General features: G+C 45.9%; 1 protein-coding gene across 2 annotated transcripts in view; it reads left to right on the top strand.

Moving 5' to 3' along the window:
• The window catches only part of igsf21a (immunoglobin superfamily, member 21a), a 275,559-nt gene that overhangs the window by 137,569 nt on the left and 124,325 nt on the right, over positions 1-13,665 (top strand). For both annotated transcript variants that reach the window (XM_068017449.1, XM_068017448.1), the window contains exon 6: positions 11,224-11,342. In XM_068017449.1, coding sequence (XP_067873550.1) covers positions 11,224-11,342 — 119 coding nt within the window. The remainder of the gene's footprint in view (positions 1-11,223; positions 11,343-13,665) is intronic.

The raw sequence follows: 13,665 nt of genomic DNA, 5'->3' as shown, positions 1-13,665 counted from the left end.
ACTTTTTCATGTCCCCTTCTAGCTCTCCTAAGTCCATTCTTCAGTTCCTTCCTGGCTACCTTGTAACCCTCTAGAGCCCTGTCTGATCCTTGCTTCCTCAACCTTAAGTAAGCTTCCTTCTTCCTCTTGACTAGCTGTTCCACATCTCTTGTCATCCAAGGTTCCTTCACCCTACCATCCCTTCCTTGCCTCATCGGGACAAACCTATCCAGCAGTCGCAGCAAGTGCTCCCCAAACAACCTCCACATTTCTGTCCTGCATTTCCCTGAGAACATCTGTTCCCAGTTTATGCTCCCCAGTTCCTGCCTAATAGCATTGTAATTCCCCCTCCCCCGATTAAATATTTTTCCATCCCGTCTGCTCCTGTCCCTCTCCATGACTATAGGAAAGGTCAGGGAGTTGTGATCACTATCATCGAAATGCTCTCCCACCGAGAGATCTGCCACCTGGCCTGGTTCGTTGCCAAGCACCAAGTCCAACATAGCCTCCCCTCTAGTCGGCCTATCTACATATTGAGTCAGGAAACCTTCCTGGACACACCTGACAAAAACTGCTCCATCCAAACTATTTGCACTAAGGCGGTTCCAATCAATATTAGGGAAGTTGAAGTCACCCATGACAACAACCCTGTTACTTCTGCACCTTTCCAAAATCTGCCTCCCAATCTGTTCCTCCGTGTCTCTGTTGCTATTGGGGGGTCTATAGAAAACTCCCAATAAAGTGACTGCTCCTTTCCTGTTTCTGACTTCCACCCATAATGACTCAGTAGACAAACCCTCCTCGACGACCTCCCTTTCTGCAGCTGTGATACTATCCCTGATTAGCAATGCCACTCCCCCACCTCTTTTTCCTCCCTCCCTATTCCTTTTGAAACATCTAAACCCCGGAACATCCAAAATCCATTCCTGCCCCTGTGATATCCAAGTCTCCGTAATGGCTACAACATCGTAACTCCAAGTACTGATCCATGCTCTAAGTTCATCACCCTTATTCCTGACACTTCTTGCGTTACAATAGACACACCAACCCATCATACTGGCTGCAACTTTGCCCTGTCAACTGTCTAACCTTCCTCACAGACTCTCTGCACTCGGTATCTGCCTGTTCAACAGCTACCCCATCCACTGATCCGTAGCTCCGGTTCCCACCCCCCTGCCAAACTAGTTTAAACCCTCCCGAAGAGCTCTAGCAAACCTCCCGCCCAGGATATTGGTGCCCCTCCAGTTCAGATGCAACCCGTCCTTCTTGTACAGGACCCACCTTGCCCAGAAGGTATCCCAATGATCCACATATCTGAATCCCTCCCTCCTACACCAGTTCTGTAGCCACGTGTTCAGCTGCACTCGCTCCCTGTTTCTAGCCTCACTAGCACGTGGCACCGGTAACAATCCTGAGATTACTACTCTGCTCGTCCTGCCTTTCAGCTTCCAACCTAACTCCCTATATTCGCTTTTCAGGTCCTCATCCCTTGTCCTAGCTATGTCATTGGTACCGATATGTACCACGACCTCTGGCTGCTCCCCCTCCCCCTTAAGAATCCGGTAGACTCGATCCGAGACATCCCTAACCCTGGCACCCGGGAGGCAATATACCATCCGGGAGTCTCATTCGCGACCACAGAATCTCCTGTCTGTTCCTCTAACCATTGAATCTCCTATCACTATCGCTCTCCTATTCTCCCCCCTTCCCTTCTGAGCCACTGAGCCAGGCTCAGTGCCAGAGACCTGGCCACTGTGGCTTTCCTCTGGTCGGTCCCCCCCCCCCAACCGTATCCAAAACGGTATACGTATTATTGAGGGGAACGGCCACAGGGGATCCCTGCACTGTGCGCCTATTCCCTTTCCCTCCCCTGACGGTCACCCAGCTACCTTTATCCTGTAACTTAGGTGTCACTACTTCCCTATAACTGCTCGCTATCACCCCCTCAGTATCCTGAATGATCCGAAGTTCATCCAGCTCCAGCTCCAGTTCCCTAATGCGGTCTGCGAGGAGCTGGAGTTGGGTGCAGTTCTCACAGGGGAAGTCAGCAGGGACACAAGTGGTGACCCTCACCTCCCACATCCTGCAAGAGGAGCATGCAACTGCCCTAGCTTCCATCCCCTCCGTGCTAAATTGATAACAGAGATTTTTAAAAAAAGGAAAACCTTACCTTACCAAACCCTCCACACAAGAGTCCTTTTTTTTGGTTAGAGGAGGAGGATGGGTGGGAGACACTACACGTGTAGTGTTTCGGGTTTAGCCACTGCCCAAATATATAGGTTTACTTACCCAGCAGTCCCCTTGTCCGCCGAAACAAAAGATAAGTTAATTTAAACTGAAACTCACTGTGTTTTTAGTTCCCGCTTGGTGAATCCTTGTTCACCGTTTTCCAATTCTAAGGCAATGAAATGAGCACAAACAGGCTTCCTCAGGTTTAAAGAAGAAAGGTGAAATTTTATTAAGCTTAAACTTAAACTCTAATTCGGTCAACGCCTACGGATACACGATACGTCCACGCTAGTATGCATATGCAATACACACATGCAAATAGAGACAGAAAAGAGCAGAAGAAAAATAAAGTGAAAAGGTTTGAGGCAATATCTGAAGAGTTGTTGTTACCGTTCTTTGAGCTCACTGTAGAGTCCTTGATTGTAGGTAGATCTTGCTTTTCATTGGGGCCCAATATTCTTCTTAAACCTTGTTCACTGTAGGAGACTTTTCTCTCTTGAGGTTCATATGGGTTTCAGTTCCATGAGAAAGAGATGAGAGCAGACCGACAGGCAGGAGGTCTTCTTCAGTCCAGGAGCAAACAGCTTTCTGCAGGCTCTCAGTTCAAAACTCTACAATTCAGAAAACCCCAGGTTGCCAAGCAGGTTAGTCATGTAACTATCTGGACTGACCCTGTCTTGTCTCTGAGTATTGTGTGGGTCAGGGAATGGTCCTTTGTCTACAAACACTGTCTGTTAATATGCAAAAATGTCTTTCCAGCCAGGGGCCTGGCAACCCCTTGTAATTGGCCTTCTCTTCCCAGCAACAATTTGAAATTTAATGTCCATGTGGAGAAATTAATATGCCTTATTCTTGGCAGGTGGGGGCCTGCATGACAGGCATGCATTCTGTGCATGTTAGTGCGCTGCTCCTCCGAGTGCTGCTGCATATGGCTCTCCATGAGGTTGGCCACTCTATCAATGGAGGAGCTCATGCACTCAAAGCCCTGAGCTATGGTGATACACATGAGCTGAATGGACTCCTCCATTTTCTGCCCATGACCCCGCACTGCCTCAGGGAACTCTGACATGTGGGAGAAGATCTATTGCTCCTGCTCATGAAGAGCCTCCTTTCCTGTGACTTCCGAGGCCTTGCATCTTTGCCCAGCTGAGCATGACTGTGTCTGTCCTCCATCATCCGAGGGAGACTGCCCACAGCTGCCTCAGCCTCTCTCATCTCCCACTGCTCCCTCATGTGCCAACCAATCTAATCGGGTGTGAGGACCCACCAAGGAGACTGTGCCTGAGTTGGTGGAGGGTGTGCTTGTAAGATGTGGCTGTGCTTGTTCTGATCTCTCTGATGTCAGTGCTTGCCCTGGTGCAGAAACAGGACTCTAACCTTTCCCCTTGATGTCAGAACCTGTGGGAGACACAAGAAGAGATCATGAGAACTAGCCTTGGAGAGCAGAAGCCTCTGCAGTGCAGTGTTAGGCATGCTGTCAGATGGGCTGGAGTGCAGTCCACCTCCCTCATTTACGGAATTCAATTTCTTTTCACCCTCTCCACCAGGAATGCCCATTGCGCCTTCCCCAGCTTGCTTGTAGTCAGCCACGCTGGCAATCTCCATAGCTCCTTCCCCCACTATGGTCACGATGTACAAATGGGGCACCCCTCCTCCTGTCAGTACCTTTACTTGAGTCCTTTTCTCCTGCAAGGACAAAAGAGAACGAGAGATAAGGCACTGCTGGCCTCTATGGCCAAAGTCAGCAGCTCATTGACATAAGAAGCTGCATGTATCAGTGCTGTCAAGTCCTCAACAGAGCTAGAGCTCTGAGCCTTGCTTAGTTCAGTAAGTACCCTGAGCACACATTACTCCCATGTTCAGGAGCAACATATGCTCTCAGACTCCTCAGCTAGAGTGTCTGCTGGAGGTTGAATACCCAGAGGCCTGTCCTGAGGGTCAGGCGTTGCACTCACTTTGCCAGAGCAAAGGTCATTGAACCTTGTCCTGCACCAGACCCAGTTCCTCCTGACCACATTTCGTCTGCTGACGTTCTCAGCGAACTCGATCCATACCTGCTTAGTTTGGGAGAGTGGCCTTCTCCTGCCTCTGTCTGGAAAGAGGACCTCCCTCCTCTCCCTCATTGCACCGAGGAGAACCTCCAGGTCTGCATCTGCGAAGCCCTGCCCCAGATGCCATCCCTCGGCCTTCCCTGTTCCATGTTTGCTACTACAATTCAATGTAAAATGGCAGCCACATTAATGGCTGCCACGGTCTGTTTAAATCAGGCCTGCACTCTGTCAGTCCTACCTCCATTCCCACCCCCGCAGCCGCTAATTGGCTGCCCAACGTGCCCTCCAGCTGCCCCCAAGAAAATCAAGGCCCTGTAACTATTTCCCCCACCCTCCCACGGCTAGACTGGGACCCAGGAACATTCCCGACATCCAATTCCCAACCCTGGAAGGAAAATCAGGCCCCTCCTCTCTGATAACTGCAGGGGATCCATTGGAAATAAGTTTTGACAATCTTCGCTCCATTCCTACTTGGTGCTCTTTGAAGGCTGAAGTTAAGACATACTATCGGGTGAGTGTAGAAACAGCTTTACCACACATTCAACCTGAGCATTGGGGTGTTGACACTGAGCCTCCCCCTAGGTAGAAAAAGGTTTCAATTCTAACATTGGCATCACTGACATAACCTTATTAAGCACCAATATGTATTGACTGACACCAGAAGGAGAAAAATCTTGCTCAAATGCTGCAGGGGATGAGTTCTTAATAAATAAGCTTTATACACTAGTTGGGTTTTAAATATACCGCATGGCAACGAAAGCTGAAATATAAATGAAACTTCACATAATGTATGATGATGATAAAAATACTTAAAACATCGACTTATTTTTGAATTCCCTATATAATCTCTCCCCTCCCTCATTGGGGTACAGTTCCAATGGTGCTGGTGGGTGACTTCATTCTTCATGCTTATACAGTGAATGACAGCAGGATATTTGACTGAGGCGGTCGGGGCGGTGGTGGGAAGCTATCCTGGCATGTCCAATGTTGTTCTCATCCAGTGACCACCTACATTCATATACCAGTAGGGGCTGTTGTGGGACGACCTTAAGAAGGAACCACCTTAAGCGCGGACCCCAGCTGGAAGTGAAGGTCACCAGAGGAAGTGATGTCACATCACACATGACCAGGGAATTCTGGGTGGAGCTCAATTGCAAGAGATGATTTTAGATTTAGCTTGTGCAGTAACTGTTTGGATATATTATGTTCCAGTCAAAGTATAATAAACCCATGTTTTCTTTGGATATTACTTGGCAGTTCTGTGAGTCTTACAATACACCAAAGGAACAGGTAATATTACAGGGGCAACTGGAGAGCAATCCAGAGCAGCCACTTTTGCTGTCTTTTTTTGTTGCACAGCTCCCCCTCCCCCTGGGTCATGGGGCTCAATTGGAGCTCCCTGGTTCACAATCAGCTAACACAATGGTGATCAAAGCAAGGAGCAAAGTGGACCTGTGAGTTTACCGCTGCGAACATTGCCTCTTTCCGACAATGGCCAGTGTTAGTGATTCCTGTTTAGAACTGCACAACAGCATTACTAAAGTAAACTATGCTACATCACAATTTGACAGTAGCTAAGCTGCTCTTCATGGACATCACAATTAGAGTTCCACTGAGAATAGGCTGAGTATTAAACATGAACTGTTTATTCTAACTGCTTCAACATCCTGCTTAACTGTGTTGCCTATCAGATCCTTTTAAATCTATTGACTGACAGAAGGTCAGGATGAAATCTGAATGTTCAAGTATTTTCCAATTGGCTCTGGGATAACTCAACTGGAGAGGATATTGCCCAGTGTGGAACCAAGTCCTACAGAGAGGAAAGCCCCAGTTTCAGTCTGCAGTCTCTGCTTAGTTAGCTGGTCTCAACCAGGATGGCAGTATGGGTGCTGCCATTGACCTGAGCGATTCTGAGCTATAAAGGGGAATATCAGCTAGTCTGGCTCCTGCTCACTATCCAGTGATTTCTGCTGGGAAGTGTGGGCGCATCAATTGAGGACAGGATCAGGTTTGGTTGCAATTTACCCTCAAGGTTAAATAGCCTCCCAGCACTCACGATCTAGGATCGCACATGAACATGAATGATGCCCACTTGGGTGCGTTACAGCTAGTTTCACTAGAAACACTAGCATGTCAGTTCTTTTTCAGAGCAAGGGCAACAATGGGAGGGGTGGGAAGGCAAGTTTTGAGGTTGACTAATATTTTATACATCGTTTATTAAAGCTTCGAATGTATCTTTAATGAGAAGAATCTGCTCTTTTTAACCAGAAATAATTTTTCTCTCTCATTGGTGCTGACTCACGATGGGTATGTTTACATGGGCACAGTTTACCTACCTGCCAGTCCCACAGCCTTTCCTTCTGAACCCTGCCCAAAGCCGTCTTGTATTCTCTGTGAATCTTCTTTCCATCCACGTCCTATGATTGTTATATTGCCCAAAGGGGAAGTTTTTTTTGGGCAGGGGAGCTTTTTGTTTACTGCTTCAGATTACTTGATCCTTTCAATTATTCAAGGACAGTTTCTTCATACCTGGGAGCTCTATCCAACAACTCTCACCTCTTACCTTTCATGGGTCTATCACAGTCCTGCTTCACCTAGCAACAGTCTTTGCCTCCCTCTCTGAATTCGGATGAAATCCTCACACCTCCATCACTAATGCTATCTCCAGGAACCTTTTTTCTTGTGCATACCAAACATTTCTTTTCCCTTCAGCAACTCTTATATAACACAAGTCTAAGACTTGAATCCTGCTCCCATATCTGGGAAAGCTTTTCTCATACTACTTTTGTGGAACCATCCGCTCCTGCACAGAATGCAATAAAAAAAAAGCTTTTTTCTTACATGGTTGATCCGTCTCTAACCTCTCACTCTCCTTGCCGGCCTTTATTGTTTCTCTGTCTATTTTATTGATATTATGGGTGGTGCAGTGGCTAGCACCACAGCCTCACAACTCCAGCAACCCAGGTTCGGTTCTGGGTACTGCCTGTGCGGAGTTTGCAAGTTCTCCTTGTGACTGCATGGGTTTCCTCCGGGTGCTCCGGTTTCCTCCCACATGCCAAAGACTTGCGGGTTGATAGGTAAATTGGCCATTGTAAAAATCGCCCCTAGCGTAGGTAGGTGATAGGAGAATTGAGGGAAGGTGGGGATGTGAGAGGGAAAAATGGGATTAATGTAGGATTAGTATAAATGGGTGGATGATGGTCGGCGCAGACTCGGTGGGCCCAAGGGCCTGTTTCGGTGCTGTATCTCTCTCTGACTCTATTACAGTAGTCAGTGATCCTCTAAATTTTCCTTTGGTTGTTTGAGTTGCAAATAACATTTCTCTACTCTCAGCACCTTCACTGTGTTAAAATCAAGACTCGTCATTCTGTCTCTTTCTTACTTTTTCCCAGGACCTCAAAAAACTTTGGAACTTCTCGGTCCCCTCAGTCCCTCAATTACTGTCTCCTCATCCACTATTCAGGGTTTTGGAGCTTGGCAACATGAATGATAACTTCCTCATTTACCTCTTATTACTTTTCCAATAGTTTCTACACTGCAATCCTTGACCTTTTAACACTGGAGTTCACAGTTAGCATATAACATGTGCTTCTACTTACTGGCCAACTATCAGTTTGTGAACAGCCAGCTTGAGTTTAAACATGTTTGTCGAGTGTGTTTGGATTAATTCATGCTGTCTGTTTAGATTGACTTGTACTGTGTACTTAGATTAATTAATATGTTTAAAGTGATTTGTGCTGTACACTTAGTGACTTGTACTGTGTGTTTAGAATGACCTACAATGCAATAATATATATCTAGCACAATTTTGATGGTGCCCCTATCTGTATTTAAGTAGTTGAAATGGGTTGAGGAAGACTGTAATTGATCTTGTGCCTCATTCGGACAAGGGAATATCAGCCGCAGTTGCTCCTGCTAACTTCCTACTGACCCCTTCCAATATGTGTGTGTGTGTGTGTATTTGGCTGTGGTGTGTACCCTCCATCCCAGTGCACACAGTTGAACTACCTCTTATTATTCCTAATACCCATTGGCCATGAGGATGAAAAATCCAAAGTTGTCAACTCCTGTGCAGCCATTCCTAGACACCTTGGGGTAGACTTTTCTTTTCACTGCTCCTGGGTAACACTTAGACACAGAGGAGGAAATGGGTGCAGAGAACTGTTGTGTTAGGTCTCTGACCCAGCAAGACTGCCTGGAAACTCAGGAATTCCCGAAGTGAGCCTGCCCCTGAAATAGATGCAGGCTCAGCATAACAATGCTGATCAGGTGGGGGGGATGGTGGATGTGGAGAGGGTGGGAACATGGTTGGGGGGGGGGGGGGGGGGGGGTGGGGAGAGGGGGTGGTTCCCAGAGGGTATGTGAGAATCTCTGGAGTACCTCAAAAGAAAGACAAAGAACAAGATAATTAAAATACCTACCCCTCGCCTCCAGAAGATCTGTGGTATCCAGAGCGGTCTGGCTTTTCCTCTTCGGTAGTGGATAGATGTCCTGACGCCTACATCCAGGAGCAGAGCTGTAGGCCTCTCAAGCCTTCAGATCTTCTCCTGCTGTCATCCCATAAAATTCCCAGTGCAAGGCCTGACCAGGTGGGTGACCACACCATGGCCCAGGCCAAGAAAAGTGACTGAATTCTTGCCCTCACAGCATGTTTCGCACCTTGTGGCGATCCTAAAAGAAAATGAGCCCTAATGCCAATGCAGACCAGGGATTGGGCCAGAACTCTTACGCATTGTTCAAATCTCCAAAGAGGTGACATTTGGGATCTGAAATGAGTGCAGTGATGTAGATGCCTGGCTGATACAACTGTAAACCTCCCCTTTATAAATATATCATGACATACTGCCAACTGAGACTCGTACCATTCCCCCAAAAAATTCAACAATAAATAGTCACAAGGTTTACAAATTTTTATAAATAGAGTTGTAAATTTTGAACAAGTTAGGCCATTTATATATTTTGTGTATTTCGTGGATAAAGAATTTGACCTAGTGTTATGTCAGCAGTGGCAGTTGACAAACCGGCAGGCAGGACAGACAGTCGGGTGTGGGGGTCCTCCCAATTTGCTGGTTATTCATATTAGTGACCAAAAAAATCAGGGGGCTGCAAATTGGGCTCTGGTGTCCACTGTTTATTGTCCAATCTGCCCTCCCATTGAGTGAGGGTCCATGCTGGGAGCACAACCTTTATGCTATTTGTCCCTTAATAAGCAGGAGTCCTGAAAAGATCCCTCCTGATTCTCCATTGATTGGCACTAATTTGGAAATATGTGATACCACAAAATACATAAATAACCGCTAATTAATCATTATACTCAGCAACAGCACTCAGGCAAAAAGTGTGTCTGGGTAAACTCAGCCATGTCTGTATCTAACAAATTTAAGGTTTAATCATTTTGTTTTAAGGAAGTAAAATTTGGGTTCAGTCATGTACTGAGTTTGACACTAGCCTTTCAGCCTTAGCTCCTGGGCTTAAGACAGTCCTGACTGATGGGGTGAAAGCTCCGTAGCTATAAGGCTCCTATGTGGAATCAGTTTTGTGGTCTCAGTCCAGGTCCTTTCAATTTAACAGTAATCAGTACTAAATTGGCACCTCCCTCAGAAAGGCCACAGGTCATCATGGGTGGAAAATGGAAATGCGTCCCACTGGCACAGAATGGCGTACTCTTTGTGGGTTGTTGCTGAGCCATCCATTAGAGTCCTTTAATCTGCATCTGTGCTTTGCCCGATGGAAGCATCTTAGGCCGAAAATGTTCCATTTCCCCAGCACCCTCATTCCCTTGTTTTGATGCTCACAAAATTTATTGAAAAATAGTGAAACAAATAGAGTCACTTAATGCTATAATATTCAAGTGTAACCTGGCGTGACTTCAGTATGAAGGCATCTCTTTTATTCCACATCTGTGCATCCCTTTTACTGACCAGACTAACTTTATTCTCTCAGTCTACATTCGGAGTAATCCGCACTCAGCTTTTCCAGTGGGGAGTTATACTCACAAGAAGCACAGCTACAGTTGGACCTACAAGGTTCTACCCAACCTGTGCTCTGTTGCCTATCCCCACTACTGGTCCAGAGGTTTACTCTGGGTATCAACGATTCAAGACTGCCAAATTATTGTTCGCACATAGCACGTTTATTCAGCGTTTCAAAATCTTATCTTCAACAGAGATTATACTCACGCTTCCACGTAAGCAAGGTTAATTAGGTTCATCCGAGAGTCGGAATAGTGCAGATGATCAGTCCTCCCCTTCCGATTCTCCAAGTAGTTAATCAGACTACTTAGTCCTGAGCTAGCTACCCAGCACTTTGCAGCACGCTTTCTTATACCCTGTTCCGTGCATGCTACCTGCGTGATCGGCTCGGGATGGGCCGGACCTGACTACCCGATGTACAGTGATTGCTTGGTCAGCTGCTGCTAACGCTGCGGTTGCGCTACGTCAGCCACAGTTGGTCAACCTTTCACCGGTTTTGACATCTGCTTATTTTTGGTAGCCTCATCCCTCAAGTTTCGATCACATTGCATAGCTAGTTCTCCATTCTCCAGCCCTTGTCTGATAATAAGGCATTACTCACTCTGCCAAGCAACCAGCCCACATGGCACGTCTGTTACAAATTTAGCAGCAAATTAGACATGCCTTCATCAGACCTCGCAGGTGTTAGTCCATCCACTTCCCCTTCAGCAGTTCTGTTATGCCACATTGTTGTCTCATCACATGTCCTGCGATCCAGCTGTGGACTTGTTTACCACTTTTAGCTGCACACACTACTTACCCACGTACCAGGTTACATACAGTTCCTGGGTTGGATGGTGGTCACCTACAGCTCCCTGATTCTCCACTGAGAGAGCAGTTCGGAGAACTTCCCCTATTGTATGTTAGTATTAAAGTGGGATTGAATCATGTTTTTATTTGGTGAAATGTATCTAATTTTTCCCATATTTTTCTTTCTTTTAAAAAAAAAACAGAATTCCAGAAGTCCGTATTTTGGATAATGGGCCTTTCGAGTGCCATGTTGGGATCTATGACAGGACAAACCGCAAGAAGTTTCTGGAAGCGTATGGTCATGTCTTCCTTAATGTCATGTGTAAGTTCACAGAACACAGGGTTGATGATCTTCTGTTTTGTTATGCATGGGGAGCAAATTCGAAGACAATCACAGATCAGAAGGGTTCCTGTGGTGGAACAAGAGACCTTCTGTAGCATGTAGATTGTACGTGATGGGTCCTCTTCTGCGTATGCAGGTAATTCCACTGATACCATGTTGGAAGGAAGCACCAATTAACAGGAAGATTAGCAGTGCAGGATTGTAACTCCCTTCCAGCATGGCTGCCCACCTCACTGCCGATCTGGTAGCATTCCCACTGGATCCGTGTATCAGACCATTCTTTTCCAAGACTGTGAAACTCCTTACCTTGAAACAGAAAACGGACTTGCTTTATACAAAAACAAAGGAAAAAAGACTTGCATTTTTATAGCACCTTTCAAAACCTCAGGACATCCCAATGCGGCCAAGAAAGTAATTTTTTGAAGTGTACTGTAGAAAACGTGGCAGCCAATTTTTGCACAGCGTGACCAGATAATGTTTTTTATTTGTGATGTTGATTGAGGGATAAATATTAGCCAGAACTCTGGGGATAACTCCCTTGCTGTTCTTCGAAATAGTGCTATTGATCTTTACATCTACCTAAGAGAACTGAAGGGACCTGGGTTTAATGTTTCATTCAAAAGACGGCTCTTCCGACAGTCCTCCCTCAATAATAGATTATACACTCAAGTCACTGGAGTGAGGTTTGAATCCATAATCTCGTCTCAGAGGTGAGAATGATACCAACTGAGCCACAGCTAGCACATCCTTTTTTTTTATTCAAGTCTACTGGGCTTTTAAGAATAAAGCTTGCTGGTGACTAAATACTATTTCATGGTTCACCTCATTTTTCTTCCCCATTCCTTTCAACCTTGGTGATCTCCTGCACCTTGGCCCCAGCCCTTTCATCGCGTGCTCTCGATCTGAGAGTGACGGCAGACCAGTGGGATTTCGACGAAAATTGCAATATAAAAATTCTGACACCTACGCAGGACTTATGAGAGCAGAATAAACTATTCTGGGAAAACATGTTATTCACTGAGCAGGAACTGGCTCAGGCAATTTAAAACAAAATGTTTTTAATAACAGAGAGACTGACGATCAAAACCACTGAGTAATGTGTTCTGTGAATGGGACTCCCAACGGAGGCAGCCAGCACCACGAGTCTGCCCTCCTTTCAAAATGAAACGTATTGAACAGTCAGCAATTTCCCCTTTTTCTGCTATTGATTGAATATCACACTGTGAGATGACCATAGATTTGGCTGATCTAAGATAAGCTGAAACACAATACTCAACACAGATGATGAACCCTGGTTCAGTGGTAGCACTGTCACCTCTGTGTCCGATGGTTGTCAGTTCCAGTCCCACTCTAGGATTTGAGCGCAAAAATCTAGGCTGGCACTTAAGTGCAGCACTGAATGAGTGCTGCTATCTTTCAGATGAGAAGTTAAAGGGAGGCCTCATCTTTCTTCACAGGTGGCTATAATAGATCCCATAACACCATTTCAAAAAAGAGCAGGGGAGTTAGCCCTGGTGTGACTACACTTCAAAAGTACATCATTGGCTGTAAAGCGTTTTGGGATGTGCTGAGGTTGTGAAAGGTGCTTCCCCTCCCATTGGTTTCCTGTCCTCAACACACATTGAATTTAAAATCCTCCTCATTTACAAATTGCTCCCTACCTCGCCCCCACCCTGCCTCTGCAACTTGCTCCAGTCATCCATCCTAGTCTGTGCTCTCTTGTCTTCCAATGCCTGTGCATTCCCTGCTCCACCATTGGTGGGGAACATGGTTAGTCCCGAACTCTATTCCTGAGTTAATCTGCCTTGTTATCTCAATCCCCAACTTCAAAAGCCTCCTTCAAGCCTATCCCTTTGACTCTGCTTTTAGTCATTTCTCCCCACTCTTTTGTAATTGTTCAACATCTGTGAAACACCTGGGCTGTTTACTGTGTGAAAGGTGTCACATAAGAGAAAGTTGTAGTTGGATCTTGGTGCTGGGAAGGTTCCCAATTCAAGAGTGGCTAAAGCAGAGATAGGGAGAGAACTGATTTGAAAGCAAGGAAGTTAATGTAGCATTGTTATCTCTTCCTTAGACTGTGCTGCGTTGGAGTGATGGTAATTATTTGGTTCTGCTACTGATGAACCTCAATAAATTGGTGATGATGTTGGTCAGCATGTAATTGATATTCATGCCTTTTGATATTCAGGCCTTTAAGAGCCCGATCTAACAGTGATAAATTAAACAGAGCAATCAGGATATCAAATGCTCTTTCTATTCTCTGTTCACTCTCCTTTAATCGTCCTCTTGCCTCCTAAATAAC

The sequence above is a fragment of the Heterodontus francisci genome, chromosome 37 (genome assembly GCF_036365525.1).
Source record: "Heterodontus francisci isolate sHetFra1 chromosome 37, sHetFra1.hap1, whole genome shotgun sequence".
Classification (NCBI taxonomy): Eukaryota; Metazoa; Chordata; class Chondrichthyes; order Heterodontiformes; family Heterodontidae; genus Heterodontus; species Heterodontus francisci.
The sequence above is the reverse complement of the archived record's forward strand: the minus strand, read 5'-3'. Positions and strand labels throughout refer to the sequence as shown.